Source organism: Molossus molossus, unplaced genomic scaffold (genome assembly GCF_014108415.1).
Source record: "Molossus molossus isolate mMolMol1 unplaced genomic scaffold, mMolMol1.p scaffold_m16_p_12, whole genome shotgun sequence".
NCBI classification, from domain to species: domain Eukaryota; kingdom Metazoa; phylum Chordata; class Mammalia; order Chiroptera; family Molossidae; genus Molossus; species Molossus molossus.
In genome coordinates this window covers 71821106-71848092 of record NW_023425347.1, presented here as the reverse complement: position 1 = coordinate 71848092, position 26987 = coordinate 71821106, and the positions used below count along the sequence as shown (strand labels likewise).

Sequence of the window (26987 nt, the reverse complement as noted above, 5' to 3'; positions counted from 1 at the left end):
GTTTACCAACTTCAGCTCGAATTGCTTAGAGCAAGCTATCCCTCAGAACACTTATGGTTGTTTAGTGCCTGCGCGGCCCGCGCTCCCAGCCTGGCGCTCCAGAGACCGTACATTTCTAGCAGGCAGTGTGCCTCGCAACAGTGGGCAGATTCCCGAGGGGCTGGGACAAAACGCCGGGAACTGTTTTTCGTGGTGCACCATGGGTATGCAAATCACAGGCAGCTCCGGGCTGGGCCGCGACACCAGCTGTCCCCGCGGGGCGGCGCCGTCGGGACCCCGGCGCCGCAGCTCTTCCTCGCTTCAGCGCAGGTCCGCCCGGGAGCCCGGACCGGTTTGCTCGAAGAGGAAGGCCGATTCCCGCCAGTGCCGGGTGCCTAGTTCCTTACGAGGCTGGGATTAAGTAAATCCCAATCGTTGAGGTTCAGTCCTCTCATTCAATACACGCAGGGCCTCCACAGTTAGTTCTAGGGTCAGAAGCAGAGACTGTCCAGCACAGACACTCAGGGCAGTAGGACCACGTAAGAGATATAGCAACACCACCACTCCTGAAGGAGATGGAGTTCAATTTATCTTGAAGGGTAGTTCAGTGAAGGGGAGGTGGAACAGTGTTCTAGCAGAGGGGATGGCGTGTGTGAAATTATGGGAGGTGAGCACTGAAAGTAACTCAGTTTATGGACAGTGTGGTGTGTCTGAATGAGGGCGTGTCCGGCCGGGCGGTCACAGAGAGCTGGGGTGAGGCAGAGGCTCAGTGGAGTTGGGCCTGGAGATGGCTTGGATTTCATCTTGTCAGTGATGGAGAGGGGTGAAAGGGTGTTGAAGGCAGAGGGCTGAGCAGTGTGAGGTGTCCCAAAGGGTGCACTGCCCTGAAAGGAGTGGGACGTGTCCCAGAGACTGGATGTGGTCAGTGCCCCAGGGCTGACCACGCCTGCGGTGGTGGAGCTCCAACTGGCTGGAATCCCTTCAGCTGCTGCCATACCAGGACACACCCTTCATTCCGTTTCAGAGTTTTTCGCTAAGCATGCAATCAGAGCAAAATCTTTCAACAAAGCTAACAAACTACCAAAATAGAGAGAACTTATGAATGCTAGGTCATTTCTTACAAAAGGAATTTCATTTATGCCCAGCTGATGTGGCTCAGTGGTTGAGTTTCGACCCATGCACCAAGAGGCTGCAGGTTTGATTCCAGGCCAGGGCACATGCCCAGGTTGTGGGCCTGATCCCCAGTGGGGGCTGTGAGGGAGGCAGCTGATCAATGTTCTCTCTCATTGATGACTCTCCCTTCCTCTCTCTCTCAAATCAATAAAGAAAAATTATTTTTTTTAAACTTTTTTTTAAATTGGTTTTTGAGAGAGAGGAAGGGAAAGGGAAAGAGATGAAAACATCGATGAGAGAGAACATCAACTGGCCGGCTGCCTCCTGCTTGCCCTCCATTTGGCCCACAACCTGGGTATGTGCCCCAACCAGGAATCATACCAGCGACTTGGTGCATGGGTCAATGCTCAACCACTGAGCCACACCGGCTGGGTGAAAAATTATTATATTTTTTAAATAAAGAATTTAATTTAAAATTCTGAGAAAGCACCCTACAAAATAGACTCATCTTCCCATTTCACAGGAAGATGCTGAGACTCAGTGAGGTTAGTGAACTTTCACAGGTCACTGGGCTGTTGAGAGGCACAGTAGGCTGACAGCTTTTACATTGTTCCAGCCTGGTGAGCTCTCCTGCTCGGCCCAAAAGCCCTTCCTAGTGACCCAAACACTCCTGGACCAAAATCCAGCCAACCTCCATCCCTTGGACGTGTTGGATGCACTTCCTAATCTAGGTTCAAAACCAACTACTCACTTCTTTTTTTTTTGTAAGGTATTTTTAGTGTTGATTCAGCTGCATTAGGCCTATTTAGTTATTTTTTTGCTTTTGGTCAGAACATGATTGGCCTTTGGGGTGGTGGGGTGGTATGAGAAGGCAGTGCTCTCAGGGTGGGATTGTTCCTGGTGAATGGGTGACTGGAACCCGGGTGTGCACGTGTGTCAATTGAGACTGAGCCCTGGAATAGTTGGGGAAAGGCGGTAAAAGACTCCTCACCCCCTCACCCCATGGGGTGAGGCACTGTACTCTAGCCCAGGGGTGTGCCAGAGTCTTCAAGACCTCTGTGCAGTGGGGGTGTTCAACCTTCACAGAACAAACAGTTTAAATACAGTGCCTCACTGGTTCCTAGCACAATTTCTGAACAGTTCCTGTACTGATCCCCTGGGTGTCTGGCCAAAGATGCCTCTGGGGCGCCAGGCTGACTGCTGACTTGCAGAGGCCTCTGTCTTGGAGGTTGGTCTGGGCACAAAACTACTAAAATATCTCCCCAGACCCTGCTGTTCCATCTCTTCAACTGGTTACTTTCCTGATCTTCCATTTTACTTCCCATCTGCTGCAGGGCTGTGCCCCTCACCCATGCCCCATATGCTGCTGAAACAGGAGGGTGGGCGATGAGTTTGATGAAGTTCAGCCCTCTGAACATCAGGGCTGGATTATGATGGCTCTGAAAGTCACCAAAAACACGTCACTTTATATGCTAAGCACTTAACCCAGACCATTACCAAGTATATGATCAACACAATGTTTGCTGAACATCATTTTCACTTACAAGCGAATAGACTACAGCCTGGTCGGTGTGGCACAGTGGATTGAACATCGGCCCTTGGACTGAGAGAGGTCCCGGTTAGATTCCCAGTCAGGGCACATGCCTGGGTTGCAGACTCGATCCCCAGTGGGGGGCGTGCAGGAGGCAGGCGACTGATGTTTCTCTCTCCCATCGATGTTTCTTTCTCTCCCTTCCTCTCTCTCTAGAAAATCACTAAAAACATTAAAAAAAAAAAAAGACTATAGTCATGTGACAAAAATTTTGAACCTGGGGCCTTTCCCACCCAGGAATAGAGTAGCCCTAGGACCTTAGGTTCTGACATTTCTACTTGCAAACCCCCAACTTGGAAAGAAAAGCATCAAAGTCATTTAAGATGAGTTCATATAGAATATATTTCACTCTTTAAAACTTTCGGCATAGCTAACTTCTGTACAAACTACAAAAATAAACATCTTCATATAAATAATTTATGTGGTAGGAGGTAGGCAGGGATACAGAGAACCTACCCAGGAGTCACCAAGCAGTGGGGGGCCAGGACTGGCAAAGGGTGCTAGAGGATCCCTCAAGCTTGGTCTGCTGGGGGCAGCAGTGTGGGGGTGGGGTGGCAGCCTGAGTGTTGGCTTTTACTCCTACCCAGACACAGGGACAGGCACACGGGACCTGGTGTGGAAGGCTGCTCACAGCCTAGAGGGCGCTGGTTTTGTATCGCTATCAGGGAGGTCTGCGATGGCGAGTCAGGGAGGGCGTGCAGGCAGGCAGCAGCAGCAGAGCTCCCAGGAGTCCGCCTGCATTCAGAAACCCACCCATTGCTTTCCAGTGACTTCATGGGGTCCAAGCAGGGTCTCCATGCTTCAGCTGCTCTTTCACTCAGTGGCTGGACATGGTCCCCTAGAAGTGAGGTTGCTGGAGCCGTTGGCAGCCAGTGTGGCAGCAGGGGACCAAGTAGGCTCATCAGAGGCTGCGTGGATGTAGGCACCAGGAAGCGGGGGTGGGTGGAGGGCCATGGTCATAGAGGTAGTCACTCTGGCAAAGCTCTGGGGCAGGGTGGGGGACAACCCCCACCTGAGCCCTCCTGCTCGTGGAGGCGGGGGGTTTAGGATCTCCGGGCTCTCCTTGTACATCTGTACCACCTAGTGGGAGACACCAGCCCCAGTGAGCCCAGGAGCTGGAGCCAGAGCCTCAATCCCTGTCAGCACCTCCCTGGTGCATCCCCATGGTTGTTGGGAAGCTGGGGCTCTTGTCGGCCTCCAGCAGGATGTGACAGCTGCCAAGGGATAGGATGCCAAGGCCCAGGACCAACCATGCACTTTGCTCTGGACCCTAAAGGCTAAGATGGATTCTATAAAGAAGCCAGGAAAGATGAGGGGTAGGGGCATGATGTCTGGGCAAAGTGAGAGGCTGCCACCTTCAGTTGGTAGCCCTTCCCGGGGAGGGTCCTTGGCCACTGAAGTCATTTTGTCCTGGCTCTGTCCCTTCCCTTGTGTGTCCCATCTCGCCCCCTGGGCTAGGAGCAGAGGGAGGGTATGGTCACCTCTGGTGGGGGGCCCAGGATGGACAGCAGCACAGGCAGCAGCACAAGCCCATGGAGGAGGCCCAGGAGTGTGAGCACTGTCAGCACCATGAAGAAGTACCTGGTGGGGATGGGAGGTCAGCTTGGGTAGGCCCTGAGGTCAGCACAGGCATACCCTGCCTCCTTGTCCGGAGCCCTCCCCTACCTTACGATAAAGTCAAAGTTGGAACCAGCAAGCATGAGGAGACCCAGCAATGTGGAGACGGCCCCATCGGTCACCGGGGCGAATGTGTGCTCTAGGGCCCGGGCAGCCCGCAGGTTCCGGCTACCCTGGGTGGTCAGGAAGCCCTGAGGGAATAAAGTGGTCCTGGAGCTGCTCCTCAGCCAACCACAGCCAGCTTCTATGTCCCCAACTTCTGCTCAGCTGTCCCTGGGCGTTACCCATGTCTTGGCCCACAGAAGGCCAGGTGAGCTAAGTTCCTGGGAACTGTCCAGGCAGCATGCATGAGTCCATTTAGGTAACACTGCAGATGTGTCTGGTGAGACACAGAGCAAAGACTAGAATAGGCTGGCAGACTACAGCCTATCACCTATTTTTGTAAATAAAATTTTGTTTAAACATAGCCATACCCATTTACTTCTGTATTGTTTGTGACTGCTTTAATGCTACAATGGCAGAGTTGCAATAGAGACTATATGACCCACCAAGCCTAAAATATTTACCATCTGGACCTTTATAGAAAACATCTGCTGTCCTTTGATGTCCCCTGGTCTAGGAGGACGGACACCAGAGTAATACATTACTTCTCAGGGTGGCATTTCAAAGAATTTCTATTCTTTGTACTTTTCTGCGTGCTGACTTAATCCCCTTGCCCCCAGCAAAGGATTGTTCAGAGTAATAATCGGCCTAGTATAGGAGGAGGAATAAACGAGCTGTTTGTGGGGTCTGGCCAGGTTTGTGCTGGTGCCTCCAGCCGGTCTGTGGCCTCCTCTACCTCCCACTCCTGTTCTGCTTTGCCAGGCCTGTGCCTGCCTCAGTTCTCCCACCTCAGGCTTGGCAGAAGCCCTCCTTTACCCACACAGCCATCTGCTGCCATCCCGCTTCTCTGATCCCCTTCACAGTAAAACCACTCAAAAGAATCAATGGTTCCCATTTTCTCTCTTTCCATTCTGTTCTCATCCCATTCTGGTCAGGGCTTTGTCCCTCTCCTCTACTGAAATGGCTGCTTATTTATTTGTTTGCTCACTTGTTTACCACTACACTCTAAAATATAAGCTTGTTGAAGGTAAAGCCTGTATTGCTATTATATCCCAAATTCTCAAGTAGCCCCCAGTACACAGTAGGTGCTTGATAAACATCTGTTGCATTCCGAACGGCTGCTCACCCCTCTCCCAATGCCTGTGCTCACCAGAGTCACATGGACTGTGAACTCGACACCAATGCCCACAGAGGCCACCAGGATCACCACGGGGATGGCACTCAGCTTGATGCCCAGGAAACCCATGATGCCAAAGAGCTCCACGGTCATCAATGCCAGAACCAGCACCTGGGGAGGGCAGAGCTCACCGAGGGCTCCCGGGAGGAAGGAGGATGGGATGCACAGGAGAGGATGGGGAAGACATGGGTCCCTCTGGCCCCCACCTGACAAAGACTCACTATGAGGCCAGCTGTCCAGGGGTTGAACAGCAGCAGCGTACAGACGAGAAAGGTGCACGCCAGCAGGATGCAGACAGCCAGCAGGAAGCAGCGCCGCAGGCCCAGATACTGCTCCCAGAAGAGGAAGGGGGAGCCGCTGGGGTAGGCACGCACCCCAGCCTGGCCTGCCTCGGCGCACGCTGCCCGGGCCCCCTCGATGGCCTCCACAAAGTCCGAAGTCTTCTGGAGGCCACGCAGGAGGAAGGGAAACTGGGCAAACTCCAGGGGCTGGGCCGCCGGGACTGTGGAGGGGAGGGGGTGGCAAGGAGAGGGAGGGGTGGCCAGTGAGCTCAGGGAGCAGCGGGCAGGGCCTTAGAGTAGGGCCAGTGTGGGCCCAGGCCGAGGCTCTTGCTGGCCCCCCCAGGACTCACTGCGAAGGTTCTCCCCAGTGGTGTCGTACTTGTCGTGCAGCCACTCAGGAGGCGGGGGGTAGAAGTTGGCCTGCGAGGCTGCCAGGCCCAGGGGGTCACTGCTCACCCACATGGTCAGCCCCACATAGAAGAGCTCGGGTGGAATCAGCCCCTCCTTGTCCACCAGCTTCTTCGTGGTCAGCTGCAGAGGCAGGGAGGGCTGAAGGCCTGGGCCTGTGAGGCCTGGAAACCTTCTGTGCTCCCAGACCCTTCCAGCCCTCTCCCAACCTGGCTGAAATCCAGAGGCTCCTGGGCATCACCCGTCTGGATGAGCAGCTTGTAGGCCAGGGCCCCATCCTCAGAGCCATTGCGGTATGAGTGGTGGGTAATGTGCCCAGAAGCCCAGTCCTGGTCAAATGCAGCCTGGATTCCTAGGGGAGAACAGGGAAGGGTGCAGTTAGCCTGTGGCTCTGCGGCTTCTGCCTGCAGCAGCCCTCCCTGCCAGTCTCCCTGCCTCTCACCCTGTAGCCAGTTGCGGTAATAGTGCAGCCAGGTGCGGGGTGCCTGAGTGGCAGGTGGGGGCAGCACGGCCTTGAGGGAACTGAAGCGCTGGTGCAGATCAAAGAGGGCGCGTTGGGAGTGGGCGTAGTCAAAGCCACCCTGTGTCACCAGGGCTACCTCGTACAGGGAGAAGTACCTGAGCTGGGTGCTCAGGAAATCATGCTCCTTGGTGCCCCGAGGCACCACATCTGTCAGGGCCAGCCCGTCCTGTACCAAGGTCGCTCCGTAGAGGCTCAGGCCCAGAAGAGCCCCAAACAGTACCAGCACCACAGCCTGTGGGAAATGGCAGCTCAGGTGGAGGCCCAGGGATGCTCCCAGCCAGCAGATGGTGGGCTAGGCCCCCTGCCCTTCTTGAGGCCCAGAGACACCTAAACCTCTGCCCTGGCCCACCCCCACTCCTCCAGGCTTGGAGTCTTACCTTGGCGTGGGACTGGAGCAGCAAGGGCGCAAACTGGTGGCGGGCAAAATAGGCAAGATTCCAGTGGGCACAGGGCAGAGACCTACAGGCTGCCTTCTGCCTTGTCCCCTCCTCCTGGCCCAGAAGGTCCCTTGTGGACCCTCCTGGGCTGAAGAGCTCAGAGCTCAGTGGGTCAGAAGGTGGGGGCACCAGGTGGGCTTGGGGAGGGAGGCTGGTGACCACATGCTGGCTGCTGGCTTCACAGTGGGCAAAAGCATGAATGGTGGCAGTCAGGTGGGCAATGCCCACTGGTACTGTCCTGTCTGCCAGATCCTGAGGCAGAATCTGAATCACCCGAGCAGAACAGGGGCTGAAAGAGGCAGAGAGATGGGGTGACAGGTCTATGCTTGAAAATGCTAGTGAGGGGACAGGATGGGTGGAGCCTAGGGAGGAAAGCCTGGTGGGATGGGAGTTAGGGTGCACGGACAGTACCTAGAGAAGCAGCAGAGCACATCAAGGCGCTGGCAGTGGCGCCGGTGCAGGTCCAAGCTGAGGACCGCTGGGAAGACAAGCATCACGGCTGCAAAGTTGCAGCCAACCACGATGGCCGCCTGGGGGAAGGACAGGGAGGGCGCAAAGGCTGCATGACGCATGCCCCCAGCTCCATGCCCACCCCGAGCCTGGGCCCTCGTGCAGCCTCACCTGCAAGGAGAAGGCCCGCAGTGCAGGGATGGGAATTAGGGCGGCCATGAAGAAGGCGACCATGTTGTTGATGGATGTGAGTGCGACACTGGGGCCCGTGCGCAGCAGACACTCACCCATTCGCTCCTGCCAGGACAGGGGACGGGCGTGAGTCTTCAGGTAGAGTGAAGGGGAGGCTTGCGAACTCGGGACGGCAGAGGAGGAACAATAACCACACAGCAGCTAACATCCATTGAGTCATGTGCGTGTCACACACTGTTCTAGGCACCTGACTCAAATGATCTCACTGATGCTCACACAGACCCTTACAATACAAGCACCATTATTACATCCATTTACAGGTGAGGGAACTGAGACACAGAGAGGTCAATTATCAGCCCAAGGTCACCCAAACCAAGAGGCTCTTAACCCCTATGCTAGACTCAGATGAGTCCAAGGCTAGAGAGCGAAGCCGCACCTGGAGAGGGGTGCCAGGTGGAGCCTCTGTAAAGGCATGTGCCAGCAGGAATATGTCGTCCACGCCGATGCCCAGTGCCAAAAAGGGCAGCACCTGGAGGGGTAGAGGGGTGGGCAGCTGGAGGAACCGAGTAGCCTGAGCTGTGGGCACCCAAGTCTGCCCTGCTGTCCTGGTGTACCTGGGTGGTGGCAGCATTGAAGGCGATGCCAAGCAGGGCGCAAAGCCCAAGGCCTGAGGCCACTGCCAGGGCCACCAGCAGCACCCCGGCAAGGCCCACAGCACCCTGGGACTGGGCACAGTCCCACCGCAGCATCGTCACACAGGCATAGGCCAGCTGTGGGGAGAAAGGACACTGTCTTGGACAGGGGTTCCCAGGGTAGGCACCAGGTGGAGGTGGGACGAGGTGCCAGGAGTGGGACCCACCATAAGCAGATAGCCTCCCACCACACGGGCAGCACTGACTTCAGAGAAAGCATGCAGGATGTCATCCAGGGTGGTGGAGGAGAAAGCATGGATCTGCTGGGACGCATTCTCAGGCAGGGCCTCCTGGGCCAGCTGGAGAGACAGAGTGGATTGAGGGCGGGGAGGAGGGCGTGGCCTGAGGCACCGCCCTGCGCTTTTCCACACTGACCTGCACAAAGCGCCGCTGCCAGGCCTGCAGCACTGTGCCAGCCTGCTCCTCACTCCAGCCGATGTCATGTGTCTGGTAGTCACCCCGGAAGTGCTCATACAGCTGGCGGGGACTCATCAGCAGGAAGGTGCTCTGCAGGGCCTCTGCCCTGGGGAGGGTGCAGGAGAACCAGGTGTCAGAGCTGGCCAGAACACCCAGTGTGGGGTGTGCAGGGGGCTTTTGACAGAATTGTCTGGAATCAGAGTGTGGGTTCCCAGCCTGGGGTCTCCTTGCCAAGCCCCAGGGGAGGCCCTACCTCAGCAGCTGTCCTTGGGGGTCTCTGGCCATGCCTCCCAGCAGCAATTCCTCCTGCCAGTGCATGAACTTGTGGGAGAAACCGTGGCAGCCCCCACTCAATTCCTGAGCCACATTGGGAGCCTGGAGGGGGACAGAGGAGGGGTTTATTACTCAAGGCCCTGGCTGTGGATTACTGGTGTCCCTGGCTGGTACCTTCAGGAACTACAGAGCTCTGCAGACCTGAGGAATAGATAACTGTCCCCTAGCCTCTTGCCTACCAGGGGTGGGGAACGCCCAGCCTGAGGGCCATATAAGGCCCACGAAATGAATACCAGCTAACATTACACACCTCACAAAATTGGCCTGACCAAATATAGCAGGCTAATTTTTAAGCTGATAATTTTGTATGGCCCGTGAATGACGTTATAAATATCTAAATGGTCCTTGACAGGAAAAAGGTTCCCGCCCCTGCAAAGTGAACAGCTAGTGTCCTGCAGAGACGAGGCCACAAGGTGGAGCAGAGGCCTGGGCATAGGCTGCTGGTGGGTTTTAGAAAAAGGTTAGTTTTATTATTATTTTTTTAATCCTCATCCGAGGACATTTTTCCATTTTTGTGTACAGACAGAGTGGGCGGGAGAGAGAGGAAGAGAGAGAGAGGGAAACATCGATGTGAAAGGGACACATCGAGTGGCTGCCACCCACACGACCAACCAGGGCCGGGGACAAACTGCAACCGAGGTACATGCCCTTAGCGGGAACCGAACCCGGGCCTCTCCGGACCGCAGGCGGACGCTCTAACCGCTGAACCAAACCGGCCAGGGCGAAAAAGGTTAGTTTTAGAAAAAGGTTCACATTCACAGGCCACAAAGACACTCAGAAAACTAGGTAGGATACTCGTGCTTAGCTAAGTTGTTCTGTTTCCCTGTACAAGTCTATTTTGATAAAGTCCAGCCTTTCTGGTTTAGAAAAGGTCAAAGGGATTCAAATGCCACTTGAGGTTTCCTTAGGAGAACTGAATAAAAATGGAACCATCTAGGTGTCTAGTACAGTGGGGACAAGGTAACGATATCCAGGAAATGGAGGGCAGAGCCCAGAGCACAGTCTGCTCTCTCCATGACAGGAACAGGAGAGGAGGGGAAGGCAAAGGGAAAGGCCTTTCCCTGGCAGACCTGGCTGGAACCCACCTGCCTGCTGTGATGGTTAGGAGCACTAGGCGGGCAATGAAGGTCATCGGGGTTCAGACAGGGCCGCCCCACGTAGGCCTGGCCCACCTGTGCCTTGTCAAGCAGCTCCCGGAAGCCCTCAAGGGAGGCAAAGGGACCTAGTTCCTCCAGCAGCTGTTGGGGATCCAGGTTGGTCCACTGGATGTCAGGACGGCCGCTGAGGGGAGAGCCCATGGCTGGTGAGAATCAGGGATCAATCCCCATCCTCCAAACTGCTGCTAAGGGACCCGTGCTGTACCCCACCCTCCTCCATGTGGGGGGAATGCAAAGCTCAGCTCCTGAGAGCTCCCGGGCTGCACCAGCCCACCAGGTTGCTGCAGGCAGCTGTGCGTGGATGCAAGGGGCTGAGATGGACACCAGGACAGATGGGAAAGGCTCGGAAAAGCCCCACTGAGTCCCTTCCCAAGCCATCTACTCTTAGTTCTAACACATGACCATACAGGCAGCTACTTCTAACAGGTTTTCTTTCGGTCCTGGGCAACAGCTTAGCTGATAACTAGCTAACGCTCCCTGGCACAGTCTATTTCTGGGGATCTTTATTCTCCTTTGCTCAGGTCTTACAGATCTTTGTATTTTGTTCTGCCTAAATAAGAGGTTTGCCTTTCCTTTGGAGTGAGGAGACAGGGGACATGGAGCGAGCCCAGGGCAGCGGTGTTCTGACCCTGCCTTGGGAGGTCACGGCACCCTTGGTAAGGTTTTGATCATCTTTACTCCCACTCCTCTTCTCTGCTGGAGAAGTCCCTGCACGAGACAAGGCGGGGCCCCGGGAGCAGCTGTGGTGGCACTCACGGCAAGTAGGCAGAGCCCCCTTGGAGTTTCGCTCCCTCCCAGAAGCAGTCGAGGGGGGTGAGGATCACGCACGGGAACAGCTTCTCAATCATCTGCCAGGGACACCCCAGGCCACATCAGTCTTGTCTCTGGGCTCCTTTCTCCATGACCTTTGTACAATGCCTCTACAACCCCCCCATCTCCTGACCTTTAGCCTCCCAGAGTCTCTCTGAGCCCCTCCCTACTGCAGAACAGGTCCCACCTCCACCCAGTCTCGGAGAACAGCTCAGGATACTCACCCGCTCAATCATTCCATTTTCAATTAGGGGAACTCCTGACTTGTAGCAGATTTTGTTCAAATCCCAGGACCTGCAGTAGCCAGGGGCACAGGAAATCAGCAGAAGATGGGGATTCCCACGCTAGCCTTGCTGCAGCATGCCTCACCCCAGCTGCTCGGGGGACCAGCCAGACTCACTTTCCATAGAGTGACACTTGTACTTTACTGGCAGTGAGGGCTGCCTGAAGGTGGAGGCGAAGTGCCTCAGGTGTGAGGACATTCTCTCCCTCCTGGCGTGGGGTCTGTATCAGCATCTGGGAGGTGTAAGCAGCCTCCTCCCCCAGCTTCTCCTTGGTGTACTGCAGCTCCTGGCTCACCCGGCTGCCCACTGCCAGAGCAGAAAGAGAAGGCTCAGGGGAAAGAGGGGGTGTGGGACTTTAACCCAGAAACCTCCCAGGACAAGCGGGAGAAGTGCTGCGAAGGGGAACCCCCGCCTTCTCCCTGATGGGCACACTGACTCCCCAGGCTTGTTTCTCCGCTCAGAATCTGGAGTTCTGCCAGGAAAGCCAGAGCCTCAGTTTTTGGCCCTATGGAATTCTTGTGTGGTCTAAGATTTAAGCACAAACCAGGTTGGCTAGGTTTGGGGCAAATAACTTAAAAATGAGAGCTAAGTATGAGCTGGGCCAGGGCTGGGGTTATGGGTGTACCCCGGTGAGGGAGCCCTCACTCGGCTCCTCTCTGAGCTGTTAGGAAAGACAAGAGGGACAAAGGGGCCATTAGGGAGGCTGCCAGTGGGAGGGTGTCCTAAAGAACACACCTGGGCTGGGGCTGGGTCCTAGCTCAAGTTGCCCCAGGCAGTGATTTTATGTCCATCCACTGTTTTGTGAACTATTCTGCCAAAAGGGTAGGGATGGGAGTACTGGAGGCGCAGGTGAGGGGAGGATCAGACAGTCTTTCAGTGTAATGCTGTCAACATTCAGTGTCCACTCACACAGGTACCTGGAATCAGCTCATGGACCCTGGCAGAGGTGACAGCAAAGTGGGCCAAGGGGAAGAAGGGTTCCAGATCCCTTTCACCAGTCTCACTGTCTAGACAACAGGGCATCCCAGTGCCAGGCCTGCCTCAGTCTCCTCGACCTCAGTGCTCCTCACGCCCTGCATTATGCTCCCATGATCATCTGTCACTGGGGCTTGGGCAGACGAGGCCACTGTGAGGGAATATGACCTGCCTGGTTGGAGGAGGGTGAGGGACACTGCCAAACCACCCCAGAGGCTTTGTGGACATGGTTGGGTCAGACTTCTGCCTCTACCTGTCTGGGGCCCCTTCCTGTTGGTCACTGCCACCCCTGGGGCCCACATGCACTGCTTCTCTGAGATGCCAGCCACACCTGGGATCATCATGCTCTCCAGTCTCTTTTTCAAACACACATAATCTTCTCACTCATGACAGTCCCCACCCTTGGTAATCCCCAAAACAGATTTACCTATATGCTCATATCTTCCGAACTCAAATCACATTCCTGGCCCTCCCCTCATGCACACAGCCACCCTGCCTCCTGCACCTACTCTCTGTCTCTCTCTCTTTTTTTAGAGAGAGACAGAAACATTGATCAGTTTACTCAGTGTTTGAACCCACCACCTTTTGGTATACAGGGTGATGCTCCAACCAACTGAGCCACCCGGCCACAGCATCCACCTACTCTTTTTCTTCCTTCCCTGACTCCCACTGCTCTCCCACGCCTGCACTACAGGGCTTAGTTCACCAAGCTTAGGCCAGAGGGGCCACAAGGAGGGACAGGAGGGAGGGCAGAGATAATCTCCCCACAGTAAGCGAGTGTGCTGAGGGGAAGGAGGCATGGCAGACGGACCCAGAGAGAACTAATAAGAAAGCAGGAGAAAGAAACACTGACAACTTAAAATACAACATCAAAGAGAATAAAGAATCCTCAGAAAAAACAAGGAAGAGAAAAAGATAAACCTCAGCTGACAATGATGATGACAGACAGGAGGACAGATGAACTGGGATGTACATATGGGCGAGAACAGGCAGCGGGTGTAGGGAGAGCACGAGGCTCTGTGGAGACCTGGCTTTGAGCCTTGGCTCTGACACAGTCTGCTTGGGGCAAATTACTTAGTCCTCAGTGCCCTCATCTGTAAAATGAAGACAATGCCTACCCTGGTAGAATTAGAATCAGTGAAGGAAATTGCCCAGCACGTAGTAGGCACTGATACGTATTCAATCGTTGCTGGGAGAGAAAAATGAGAAAGAACTGGAGAAAAAATATAAGTGAGTGGGGAGGAAGTAGGAGTATGGGAGGAGACATCAAAACCAACATTTGTTAAAAACTTGTATGCATACAAAAGGGAGAATATAACTGGTTAGCCAGCATGAAAAAAGAGCTCAATGCCCTGGCAGGTTTGGCTCAGTGGTTAGAGCGTCGGCCCGCAGACCAGAGAGTCCCAGGTTTAGTTCACGCTAAGGGCATGTACCTTGGTTGCAGTTTGTCCCTGGCCCCGGTTGGGGTCGTGTGGGTGGCAGCCACTCAATGTGTCTCTCTCACATTAATGTTTCTCTCTCTCTCCCTTCCACTCTATCTGAAGATAAATGCAAAAATGTCCTCAGGTGAGGATAAAAAAAAAAAAAAGAGCTCACCTTATAGCTAATCCCATAAATGCATATTAAAATAGCAATAAATTACTCTATCAAATTAGCAAAAATAAAAATTGATAGCAATCATTACTGGCTTACAAGAGTATACTCTAACCTACCATGGGAGTGTAATTTGGTACAAAATTTGGGGGAAAGCAATACTGCAATATATATCAAGACCCTCAGAAATTTTCATAATCTTTGGTCCAGAAATTTCACATATAGCTACTGTAGGGTCTCAGGTGATCATTGAGTGAAACAGGAGCCATGGCAGGTTTGAGCAGAGAAGTGAGATGACCCGAGTCTTTCACTACCCAATAACATATACTGGAGCTGAGTTGTGGATGATGAATAGAAGTTGGCCAGGCGAAGAAGTCAGGAAAAGGCATTCTGGACCAAGCGTGTGCAGGGAGCTGTCACACGCTTGTTCCTGGACTGCTAAGAGGGAGGCAGAGGGAGTGATGCAGAACGATCAAGAGTTAGATTGTGGAGGGCCTAGAAAGGGTGTAAGAAGCTTGAAATGGATTCTGGAGCCTCCACAGAACCTAGTAGAACAGCGGTTCTCAACCTGTGGGTCGCGACCCCTTTGGGGGTTGAACAACTCTTTTACAGGGGTCGCCTAAGATCATCGGAAAACACATATTTCCTTTTTTTTTTTATCCTCACCCGAGGACATTTTTCCATTTTTTGTTCAGGTAGAGTGGGAGGGAGAGGAACAGAGAGAGAGAGAGAAACATCGACGTGAAAGGAACACATCAAGTGGCTGCCACCTGCACAACCGACCAGGGCCGGGGACAAACTGCAACCGAGGTACGCGCCCTTAGCGGGAACCGAACCCGGGTCTCTCATGACCGCAGGCCGACGCTCTAATCGCTGAGCCAAACTGGCCAGGGCGGAAAACACATATTTCCGATGGCAATTCATAACAGTAGCAAAATCTCAGTTATGAAGTAGCAACAAAAATAATTTTATGGTTGGGGGTCACCACAACATGAGAAACTGTATTAAAGGGTGGCGGTATTAGGAAGGTTGAGAACCACTGTAGTAGAAAGCAGTAGGACTCTTGAAGGGGACTGACTTGGCAAGATTTAGATACACCACAGGAGGGCAGTGTGGAGGCAGATTTGAAGGTGAGGGGGACAGATCAGTTACCTCTCTAAGGAACCTTGATTTCAGTGGCCATCCTCTGAAAGGCCTTGTGATTCAGGGCAGCTGGGCCCCTCCCTCCTCAGCCTCAGGGGGTAAAATTTGATTTGATTAGTCTAAGAAATCAATCACAGTAATTCCATTGCCTTTGCCCAGTGAAGAATTTAGGCATAGGGTGCTGCACATTTTTGCCAGGGACCATATGGTAAGTCAGCTGGGAGGCTTCTGGTAAATTTTTCCTCCCTTTCAAAAAGGGATGCAAGAGAGGGTTGACTTCTTTCTTCTGCCACTGAAGCAGCCAGGACAAGGAGGTGGTAAGCCTGAGGACAAAAGCCCAACATGCTGAAGAAGGCAGAGGAGAAAGATAGCAAGGACCTGGGTCCTTGCTGATGTCCTCAGGTTGCTGAATTAACCATTCTGGAACTTCTGTCTACTGCCAGATTCCCTGTTACAGGGAATAAGAAGTCAATCTTCTCCCTTCCTCCCTCCCTCCTTTCCTTTCTTTCTTTCATGTGTCTAAAAGCATTCTAGCCCTGGCCGGTTTGGCTCAGTGGTTGGAGCATCAGCCTGCAGACCACAGAGTCCTGGGTTCGGTTCCCGCTAGGGGCATGAACCAAAATAAATAAATAAATAAATAAATAAAATAAAAGCATTCTAAATGATACCATCAGAAGTGCACTGTCAGACATTAAGAAAGGCTTCAGGGTATCTGAGGGGGAAAAGGAGAAACATCTGTAACAAAAATAAATTTAAAAATAAAAAGGCTTCAACTAGAACAGTGGCTGCAAAGGTGGGAAGGAGAGTCTGTAATGAGAAAAGGTAAGGAGGAAGAGTTTGTTGGTTTAGCAACCAATTAGGTGAGCAAGGAGAACTGAGGCTGACCTCCAAGGTTTTAGAAAGAAAATTTGAATATTTCAGGGGATGGTGATCCCACCAGCTGCTGATGTGTGACCATACCCTACCTGCTAGATAGAATGGCTATGTTTCTTATTTTCATGGACAGTTCCAATTTCAAACCATCTCTAGCACTGTTTCTGTAAGTACGAGTTGGGCTGTATGTTGTGATTCTTATTTTAACAATCTATTTCTGAGCCCTTTAGCTTTGTTTTAAAATTGATCAAGGAGGACAAGTCACATGCCAACTCTCACCGTGGCAAAGCTGGAGAGGACCCTGAACTCCGTTCAGAACTCTGATAGCCAATGCCTTGCTTCTTTCTTTGCTTTCTGTATTAGCAAAGTGGAAAAGAATAGAGCAGCGGTTCTGAACCTGTGGGTCGTGACCCCTTTGGGGGTCGAACGACCCTTTCACAGAGGTCGCCTAAGACCATCGGAAAACATATTTCCAATGGCAATTCATAACAGTAGCAAAATTACAGTTACGAAGTAGCAACAAAAATAATTTTATGGTTGGGGGTCACCACAACAAGAGGAACTGTATTAAAGGGTCGCGGCATTAGGAAGGTCGAGAACCACTGGGATGGGGCATACCTTTCAATCCTCACCTTGATTAGCCCCTCATTGCTTAGGACACTGCTGGGAGAAGCCTCAACTACAGAAGTACAGAGAAAAGATCAGGTCAAGATCACTGCTTTTACCTCACCCCCAGCCCTAGCCAACAAAGGACAGAATGCTGTTCTGAAATAAAGGAAAAAGTCCTAGGAATTGGCTACCACTCTCTTACACTACTCTCCCACCAACAGCAGCAAATCTGGCGGGATCTAGCCTGTCCTATGCTGGAGTGTAAGAGAGAAGATGAAGAAATATGGAAGTTTAAGCAGTGTAGAGATGGGGAAGATCTGGGGAATGGAGAAGGAGAAAGAGGGGGGAGACAGCCTCTATTCTGGCAGGAAATTCGAGAGTAATTTGGGACCACCCAGGCAGCAGTGGTGTGGGTGGGGATGTGTGTATATGCATGTATGCACATGTGTGTCCTGGAGCTGGGGGCAGGCAGGCAGGCACAGAGAAACATCTGCCCTGGACCCCAGGGCTGGCCTGGAGTGTGTTTGTATGTGAGAGTCTGCAGAGGGCTGGGGATAGGGTGGGAATGGGGTGTGGAAGCCCAACAGGCAGGCAGGCCAGCTCCAAGAAACATCTGCTCTGGATCCCAGAACTTGCCAGCATTTGAAATAACTCAAGGGTGTGAGACTCTAACCTGGGCCCTGCCCTTGGGTGTGGGCCAGGACTGGGGGAGGTTTGGGGGAACCTATAAATGCAAATTTTTAGGCAAGAACAGAGGAGAGTCTGACTCTGTTAAAAGGCTGCCATATGAAACCAGACCCCAGGAAAGAAAAGAGTTATGCTGAAATTATTAATAAGAAATCGTTTTTATGTAATACTTCCACTAGGAAGTAAGGATTTGGTCCCATCAGACCCTGCTGTTGCTTCAAAGTGCAGATGCACTAAATGGTTGCAGAGGCCCTGGGGGCATAGGACCTCTCCCTGGAGCCCTGCCAGGTATTACTTAGTTTCCCCAGCCCTCCAGCTCTAACTTTTCTGGTTCTCCTGGTCAGATGTGATCTCTCCCTGTCTTTTCTTTTTCTTTTTTTTTTTTTTATCCTCACCTGAGGATATTTTTCCTTTTTTTTTTGTTCAGATAGAGTGGGAGGGAGAGAGAGAGAGAGAGAGAGAGAAACATCGATGTGAAGGGACACATCGAGTGGCTGCCACCCACACAACCAACCAGGGCTGGGGACAAACTGCAACCAAGGTACGTGCCCTTAGCAGGAACCGAACCGGGTCTCTCTGTACCGCAGGCCGACGCTCCAACCACTGAGCCAAACCAGCCAGGGCTCCCTGTCTTTTCTTACACAACATCATCACATTCTACTTTGTATTATATATATATATATTTTATCCTCACCCGAGGATATTTTTCCATTTTTTGTTCAGATAGAGTGGGAGGGAGAGAGAGGAAGAGCGAGCGCGAGAGAGAAACGTCGACGTGAAAGGGACACATCAAGTGGCTGCCACCACACAACCAACCAGGGCTGGGGACAAACTGCAACCAAGGTATGCGCCCTTAGCGGGAACCGAACCTGGGTCTCTCTGGACTGCAGGCCGACGCTCTAACCACTGAGCAAAACTGGCCAGGGCTATTTTGTATTATATTTTATATTATATTCCAGTACATATTATACTTTTCTTGCTACTAAAAGGTGGGTCTTTTTTAAAAAGTTGTCTTTGCAAACCCTGCCATGCAAATACACATAAAAAGTGGCAGTAAATGCTAAACACACACACACACACACACACACACACACACACTTATAGATGACTATTCTATATACCTATTCATAAGACTCCATCAACTGCAGATATCCATTTATGGGTGTGGGAGGGAGCAGTGCTCCCAGAGGCCAAGCTTTGGTGGGTAGGTGCCCCCTACAGACCAAGAGCCAAACCCACTAGAACTCAGTAGCCAGCTCTTCACCCTCTGTTCTTGTTTTGGGCTCACCATACCCAAGCAGCTATGGTCAGTATCCACAACTCACCTTCCACCCAGAGCTGTTCTAGGTCTGTCTCAATGGTGGCCACGCGGAGACCTAGTGCCAGGGCCCCAAAGGCCAACAGTCCCAGGAAGAGCACTTTGCCACAGTGTCTCTGGATCCTGCAGCCCAGAGAGAAGAGCAGGCCCTGGAAGTAAGCACGAAGCCAGAGCGGAGCCTTCAGGCTCCCTGCTAGGATCTGGGATGGAAAGAGAAGGGTCAGTAGGCATTACTGCAATAAGGCATGAAATCCTTCCCTTGTCTCCCTATGTACACCCTATGACAAGCCCAATCTTCTTGTTTCTAGATGCAGGACAGGGTGGACCTACACAGACATAGGGCCAAACATGGAATACAATTTAACTCCATTCCCTGTCCTCCCACCCAATACACACCTGAGGAAGGCAGAGACCCGTTCTCTAAGAGTAGGTTACATACATGCACACCTGTTCTCAGGTGGAGAGAGGTGAAGCCACAGACACTTTCCCTGGCCACATGCCAAAGAAAACTGACCCCCCACCCCCCACCCCAACACACACACTTCCCAGGCAGGCAGTAACACAAGGCACTTGGAGGTATCCCACCTTGCATAGGCCTGAGCGACAGACCCTGTCCCAAACTTCCTTCTTCCAGCTTCCCCTCCACTCACCTGGGGTGCCGCGGATCTAGCTGGGGGTACGTAGTCCGGGGGCAGCTCCCCGAGGGGTGGCGGCCGAGCCATGCTGGCGGGGATGGGGGCCCTGGGCGCCCCCAACCCGCGTTATCTGGGAGCCCCCATAGGCTGCCCTGATCCCCCTGTACCGCGGGGCCCCGCGTCGGGATTCAGCGGGGCCACTCCGGCACAGGCTCGGGAGAGGGTCGGCTGCAGGCGTGCCGCGGTGGCTGTGACCCAGAAGAGTGCAGGACGGCGCCGGCCCGGGGCGCGCGGTGGCCGGAATGAGTCCCGCGTGCCTGCAGAGCCACCAGCCCCCGACGCCCGGCGCGGCTCTGCTCGAGGTGGCGACAGCAGTGCTGAGAAGGCGGCTGTAGCCCCACAAAAAGAGAGAGGGCAGGGGCGACGCTCTCCCATTGGCTGAAGAGCCCGCAAATTACCGGGATCCGCGGGGCCGGATCCGCTGCTAGGCAACGGCGCCGCGGGGGGTAGCGCCCGAGACCACCCAGGCAGGGCCACCCCTCGCCTCCCCGCCTGCGGGGCCCTGGAGAGGAGAAGGGAGGGAGGTCCCAGGGAGGCACGGAGCTAGCCAAATATAAGTCAGGAGAGGCCAATGCTGTGAAAGGGTATTTGCTGGCTGACCCAGCCAAGACACAAACCCTTCTTTTCACTGTTCTCTGCCTCCATTCTTGCCCCATTCAGTCCACTCTCTCCACTGAGGCCAGAGTCATCTCTCTCAAATGCAAATCTGCCAACTCCAAAACACAAAGCCCACTTGGAGCACAGCGCTCAGCATGACCTAACTAAAGCCCTATCTGCTATAGTTTCTTCACACCCACTCAATGTTTCTTCCAGCCCTGCAGAGCCACATGTAATTTTCTAAAAGCACCATGTTATGCCTTGCGTTTCTGCCTTTGTACATGTTGTGGCAGACAACCTTGTTTCAGCAGACAATCTTCAAAACTGAACATGCATCAATCACCCCTCTTTGAAGCCTTCTTTGATTCACACCTTCCTCTGGACAGTTTGCTTCTTCCTTTGCACTCCTATAGCACTCAACTCATGTATTTATTATTGCATTTATGATAATTTATGTACTTGAAAGCCTGCCTCCCTCACTAGACAATAAGTAGATGCTCGATAATTGTTGAGTGAGTCATTGAGTTTTGCGGAGACCAGGGTGGAAAGGACTGGAAACGGAATAGTCCCTTTATTAAACTTTCAACTGTCTCATCTGAGTGTGCTGTTCCTGCCAGGTTCCTGACTAACCTTGAGTGGCAGAGGAGGGTAAGATCAATATTCTAAAGTAAAGTTTGGGAAAAAGAATCTCTAATAAATTCATTACTCTAATACAATTAGTACTATGTCCAGCCAATTTCTTGGTCAGTTCTTCTAGACTTGTTTATCATTACATCATAAATATTTCATGTTACTACATAGTCTTTGTATCAATCATTTGGAGACTGTCCTTAGGACAGATTCCCAGAAGTGGGGGTGTTGGGTCAAAAAGTAGAACAGCCCTGGCCGGTTTGGCTCAGCGGTTAGAGCGTCGGCCTGCGGTCCGGAGAGACCCAGGTTCGATTCCCGCTAAGGGCACGTACTTCGGTTGCAGTTTGTCCCCGGCCCTGGTTGGTCGTGCGGGTGGCAGCCACTCGATGTGTCCCTTCACGTCGATGTTTCTGTCTCTCTCTCCCTCCCACTCTATCTGTACAAAAAAATGGAAAAATATCCTCGGGTGAGGATAAAAAAACAACAACAAAAAAACCAAAAAAGTAGAACATTCTTATGGCTCTTGCTTCAGATTGCCAAAGTGCTTTCAAAAACTTGTGTCAACTGTCATCAGCTCCAGAGCCTCAGTCCTGGGAAAGGGAAATTTTAGGCTGAGGGGGTGAACAGGTCTGCGGCTTCCACTGGTCCATTCATGTAACAAAATGCCTGTGGAGCAACATGTATGATGCTGTTGGCCAAGTAGTAACTACACATTAAAAGCATATGGCCCTGATCAATTTGGCTCAGCAGTTAGCCCATCTGGCCGCAGACCAAAGGGTCTCAGGTTTGATTCCTGGTCAAGATGCAGGTTCAATCCCCAGTCGGGGTCATGGGGGACACAACCAATAGATGTGTCTTTCTCACATCAATTTTTTTTTTCTTTCTTTTTTTTGTACATGCCCCTAGTGGAAACTGAACCCAGAACTCTCTGGTCCGCAGGCCCACGCTCCAACCGCTGAGCCAAACCGGGCAGGGCAATTTTTCCTTTTTTCTTTCTCTCTCCCTCCCTCCTTTCCACTCCATCTAAAAATCAATGGGAAAATATTCTTCGATGAGAATTAACAACAAATACTATACCCTGAACAATTCTCTGGAAATAGAAATAGCCTCTAAACTAGGCTTTATGGGCTCCTATTGGGGTTACAGCCAAAGATGGGTATGGCTGGGTGTCACCAGGACTGCAAGTGGAGAGAATTTGCTGTAAGTAGCTCTTGAGACCTCTACCCTTATCAGACTCTGCAAGACATAAGATCCATGGAGAAATAGATTTGTAATTGCCAAGGCCTTGGGATTCTGCTTCCATAGCAGGTCTACCATTGCTAACAACTGTGGTGAAGTCCAGCATGTCTATGGATGCTTCCAGGGTAGAGCCTGCCTGCTGAGAAAACTGCCTTGTAGTTCAAAGACCAGAGTGGGAGAAATTCCCCTGCAGTTCCAACTCTCCCAACCCAGGGCCTAATGCTCTCTGGCTGCTACAAGCTCCAAAATGACCTTTCTTCTCCCCAACAAAGTGATTTCCTGAGTGCAGCTAAGCTCAGCCAGGGTGAGCTAAAGCCATAGACCTCAGGGAACAGAAAGGGAAGTAGAAGCCCCTCTTTTCTGTCTGCAAGCAGCCTGCTTCACTGTAGAACAGTGTGGTTCACTGTCACTTCTACTGGACCTAGGTATGTGCTTTGGGCTCAAACTAGAGAAGTTGTACAAAGAATAACAAGAGAAAAGCAGTCTAATTAAATTCATTATCACCAAAGACTAAATCTATTGATTGATTTTTAGAGAGGAAATGAGAGGGAGAGAGAGACAGAAACATCGATGAGAACATCGATTGGCTGCCTCCTGCATGCTCCCCACTGGGAATCAGGCTTACAACCTGTACATGTGTCCTGACAGGGAATTGAACCGGTGACCTCTTGGTGCATGGGTCGAAGCTCAACCACTGAGCCACAGTGGCCGGATCCTTAGGGTTTCTCATGTGTCCTACCCCTTCGCTAAACTCTGGGGTTGCAGAGTACGTGCTTTTTGGACACTCATAGCTTAAGGGGGAGCACAGAGGCCACAGGAAAAACCACTGTGAGCTGGAATACTCAGGGAGGTTTCCAGAAGTGAGGAATTGGATTGGAGAGGTGGGAGGATGACTTAATCTAAAAGAAGATAAGATTCAAGGTCTGAATCTTTAGTTTACTGGCCATGAGATCTTGGGCAACTCAAATAATCTTTGACATTGACATAAGGATTAAATGGGGTAATATATACAGCTGAGGAACAGTGCCAGGAAAAGTGAGGTCTCTTTCTCACTCACACACACACTGGGTAAAGTGACCAGCCTGGCTTCAGGGTAGGGTCCATGTGGGAGGAGCCAGGGCAGGCCTTCTTTCCTTGGAACGCCCCCAGGCTTCTCACTCACCATGCTTTGGGCTAGCTTCTGTTATCTGGGCCAGGCAGAGTCAATGACCCTAAGATGTGGAGGGGCCCTGGCAGTCCCCACTGTCACCCATTACATTTAGGGGCCAAGCCTGGGAATATATGCCCCTTCTCAGTTGGCAGCTTTAGGTCAATAGTACTGCCTGTCAAGTCTCTAGTGCCAGAGGCTACAATCAGAGATCAGAGAATCTCTTTCACCTGGAGGGTGGGGGAAGGAGAGAGGCTAAGAGCCCATGATGCAATCCTTCAGGTTGAGGACAGGTCATCCTGGCCTTCAGTAGAATGTGTTCTCCTGCCCAGGCGCTTTCTCTCTGTCAGCTCCACTAGAGTTGAGCTTTCTAGACCTTCTGTCTGGGTGGTCCTTCCCACACTCCTCAAACACATTTATTTAGAAATCAGCACACAAAGGCCTGGCTTATGTACCTCCTTGGGGTAGGGGATGGCTATGGATAAAGTATACTCTCTGCAATTTTCTGGAAATAGAAACAGCTTCTAAACTAGGCTGTACAGGCCCCTGGATTGCTCTTGGGGCTCCAGCTAGAGACACCCGCCTTCCTCCCCCACTGTGGATGGGAGTGCAGTAGGAAGAATAATGTGGGGAAGGACTATGGAGTTTAGCTTCTGGCCTTGGAAAAAAACTTGCAGGGCAACCTTGGCAGTCTTGCCAGCAGGTAGGGGTGAGATGATAGCGGAGAAAGAGTTCCTGGAGTTGTAGCCATCGAATTTTGTCTGACCTGGCAAGCTCCCAGAACCATGTCCCTCAACACCTCCCCAGAGTCCTCCCTAATTTGGCACAGAAGGCCCCTTTCCTCCTCTCCTCCACTTCCCTCATGGGGCATCACTGGGAGAAGCAGGGCAGATTCTATCAACTCTTTTTTTCCCTTCCTTTAATGATTTTTAGAGAGAGAGGAAGGGAGAGGGAGAGAGAAATATCCATGAGATTGGAGCCTCCGGCATGCCCCTCTACTGGGAATCAGGCCCACAATCTGGGCCATGTGCTCTGACTGGGAATCGAATCAGCGACCTCTTGGTGCATGGGTCGACGCTCAACCACTGAGCCACACTGGCTAGGCCCTGTCAACTCTTTTCCTGCCTGGTTCTTCTGGCTTCTGTCCCACAGAGAGGTAGCTGGCCAGTGGGCATTCAGTTGTGCACTATATTTCAGACGTGCTCAAACTCTCTGTAGCTGCTGCCAAAAGGAAACAAAAACTGTCCCTGCCTTCTGGCAGACAAATAGAGCAAAGAGAAGAGAAATCAAAGCATCTTGGGCACCCAGCCAGTCCTGGAGTTATTAAGAGACAATGGCAGCAGTGTCCTAAGCTGGAGGCTGCTCCCAGCTGGGACTCAAACTCAGCAAGGCCTTCCCCTGGGGAACCCTTGCTTAGTCGGTTTCCTGGAGTAGAGGCTGCTCATGAGCTTGTGCAAGGGAAGGTAGAGAAGTTTTTCTTACTGTCAGGGCTTCCAAGGGCTCAGCGGGGAAGATCAGGGAGAGGCAGGCGAAGGCTCTGGGACCGTGTTATGTTTAATCAATCCCTTCTCCTCCCCCATGCAACTCTCCCTCCAAACCTACCCAGCTCCATCCCCTTTCTGTGGTCAAGGAGCAGTCTTCTGAGCTTTTGGGCCACCCAGACTGCAAGGGTCAGAAAGTTCTGAGAGGTGACAACCTGAGAATAGGAAGGGCCTTTAAAAGTTACCCAGTCCAGCCCTGGCCGGTTTGGCTCAGCAGTTAGAGCGTCGGCCTGCGGTCCGGAGAGACCCCGGTTCGGTTCCCGCTAAGGGCGCATACCTCGGTTGCAGTTTGTCCCAGGCCCTGGTCGGTTGTGAGGGTGGCAGCCACTCGATGTGTCCCTTCACGTCGATGTTTCTCTCTCTCTCTTCCTTCCTCTCTCTCCCTCCCACTCTACCTGAACAAAAAATGGAAAAATATCCTCGGGTGAGGATAAAAAAAAAAAAAAAAAAAAGTTACCCAGTCCAGCCCAGCTGGTGTGGCTCAGTGGTTGAACATCCACCCATGCAGGTTGTCAGTTTGATTCCTGGTTAGGGCACATGCCCAGATTGTGGGCCCAATTCCCAGTGGGGGGCATGCAGGAGGCAGCCAATCAATGTTTCTCTCTCTTTTCCTTCTTCTCTCTCAAAAATCAATAAAAACGTATTTAAAAAAAAAAAGTTACCCAGTCCAGCCCTAGTCGATTTGGCTCAGTGGTTATAGTGCTGGCCTGTGGACCAAAGAATCGTGGGTTCGGTTCTGGTCAAGGGCACATACCTTGGTTGCAGTTTGTTCCCTGCCCCTGATTGGGGTCCTGCAGGAGGCAAACAGTCGATGTGTCTGTCACATCGATGTTTCTTTCTCTTTCTTTCTCTTCCTCCCTCCATCCCTCCCATTCTATCTGAAGATAAATGAAGGAAAAAAAAAAAGTCCTCGGGTGAAGATTAAACAAACAAAAAGCTACCTGGTCCAACCTTTACAATTTGTAGATAGGGTAACTCAGGGACAGGAGAGGCAGTGATTTGGCCAAAGCCAAACAACATTACAGAGGGCAGGTCTTCCTCCATCCAGGTCAGGACTGTCTCCAGCATCATCTGGGCCCCACAGATTTAACTCCAGTGCCAAAGGGGACCATCTTGGGCACCACCACCACCACAGCTCTTTATTCCCACCTCCGCTGCAGTTAATTCAACCACTTCTACTGGGCCACTTCAGCAAACTTTCAGGAACCTTGTTCTGACTAGTGGGAAGAATGTGGAGCTCTAGAGCTCCCAAGAAAGCTGGTGGAGGTGGAGATCCCCCAGGGGAGGAATGCTCATCTAGTCAGTCTCTCACAAGTTCAATGAGAACAACACTAAGATTCAGGCAAGATTACTCAAATTAACTTGAGAGACCAGATTTTTGAAGCAAGGTAGAAACTAGTACTTTTATAATTACTGCCACCCACAGTGAGCACATCAAGAGAAACAGGAACCACTTTTATCTTCCACCAAACTCCTGCAGGTTGTAAAAGCAGTACAGGGAGCAGTAAGAGCCTCAGAATGTATGTGTATTTGGGAGTGGGGTGGTGAAGGGAAGGTGGATAGGACTCCAGAAGAGCTGTGAGTATGGAAATGTCATGTCTCAATTATCTGAAGCAAGAGTCTGATAATTAGGATATAAAGGAGTGCAGCTGGAGAAGTCGGAAAGAATTTCAAACCATGATATAGTTTCTGGCTTTTCCTTGCCAGGATGAACAGGCCTCACTAAGGGAAGGTGGGAAGCGATCTGGCTTCTCAGACCATGGCCTTATTTTATTGCTCTTGCCTCCACTAAAACTGGTGAGGACATTGATGGCTAGGCAGGGGCTGCATTCTGTCCTTTAAGAGTCTCCAAAGGACAAAAGGTGAGCTGGAGAAACTGACTATAGACTGGGATGGTAGGGAGGGAAGGGCAGGGGTTAGAGAGTGAAGCTGGTGGTGGGGTGATGGCAGGGGCTGGGAATGTGTGTGGCAGGTATTATGGGGGCAGAGTGGTAAGTCCTGGGCTGAGGCTTAGGGGCCAGGCTGCCCAAATCGGCAGCTGTAGAGGGAGCATAATATGTGGAAATGGCACTACCAGCAACCAGGCCTATGGGCCAGGGACTGAAGTAGTTCCAGATCCTTTCAGGTGGGATATGCTTTTATTGACTAGGCTAGACCAGACAGTCAGAAAGTAGTCTTCCTAGGGGCTTTACCATTGGACGGCTGTTTCCCCTACCTGTTAACTTCAGTATGCGGGAGCTAGGCCATTGTATCCTATTTTGTTCTATACACTGGGTCTAGATAGTCTTTATCACATGATTCATGAACATACACCGTGCATCCCTGGAGCCCCCCTGATGTGACAAAAGGTGAGCTACTACTCCATAAGTCTCCAGCA

General features: G+C 52.1%; 1 protein-coding gene across 1 annotated transcript; it reads right to left on the bottom strand.

Moving 5' to 3' along the window:
- Positions 1 to 3343: 3343 nt before the first annotated feature.
- On the bottom strand, positions 3344 to 19685 carry PTCH2 (patched 2). The gene is made up of 22 exons (XM_036256049.1): positions 19412 to 19685; positions 18769 to 18961; positions 11680 to 11869; positions 11504 to 11573; positions 11226 to 11317; positions 10398 to 10593; positions 9233 to 9354; positions 8938 to 9085; positions 8730 to 8861; positions 8485 to 8640; positions 8307 to 8399; positions 7850 to 7975; positions 7640 to 7758; positions 7169 to 7517; positions 6711 to 7023; positions 6478 to 6620; positions 6211 to 6391; positions 5801 to 6081; positions 5553 to 5690; positions 4349 to 4491; positions 4165 to 4264; positions 3344 to 3763 (listed from the first exon to the last, which is right to left on the bottom strand). The coding sequence occupies exons 1-22, from the start codon at positions 19481 to 19483 to the stop codon at positions 3497 to 3499; spliced, it is 3624 nt and encodes a 1207-aa protein (XP_036111942.1). The 5' UTR covers positions 19484 to 19685; the 3' UTR covers positions 3344 to 3496.
- Between the last annotated feature and the right edge of the window lie 7302 nt (positions 19686 to 26987).

Excerpts from the sequence above, each read along its gene's own strand:
- PTCH2 (XM_036256049.1), bottom strand. The coding sequence starts at position 19,483 with ATGGCTCGGCCGCCACCCCTCGGGGAGCTGCCCCCGGACTACGTACCC. Across the intron at positions 8,862-8,937 it reads GGCAGCGGCGCTTTGTGCAG|CTGGCCCAGGAGGCCCTGCC; the intron begins GTCAGTGTGGAA and ends CTGTCTCTCCAG. Across the intron at positions 7,024-7,168 it reads TGCTCCAGTCCCACGCCAAG|GCTGTGGTGCTGGTACTGTT; the intron begins GTAAGACTCCAA and ends CATTTCCCACAG.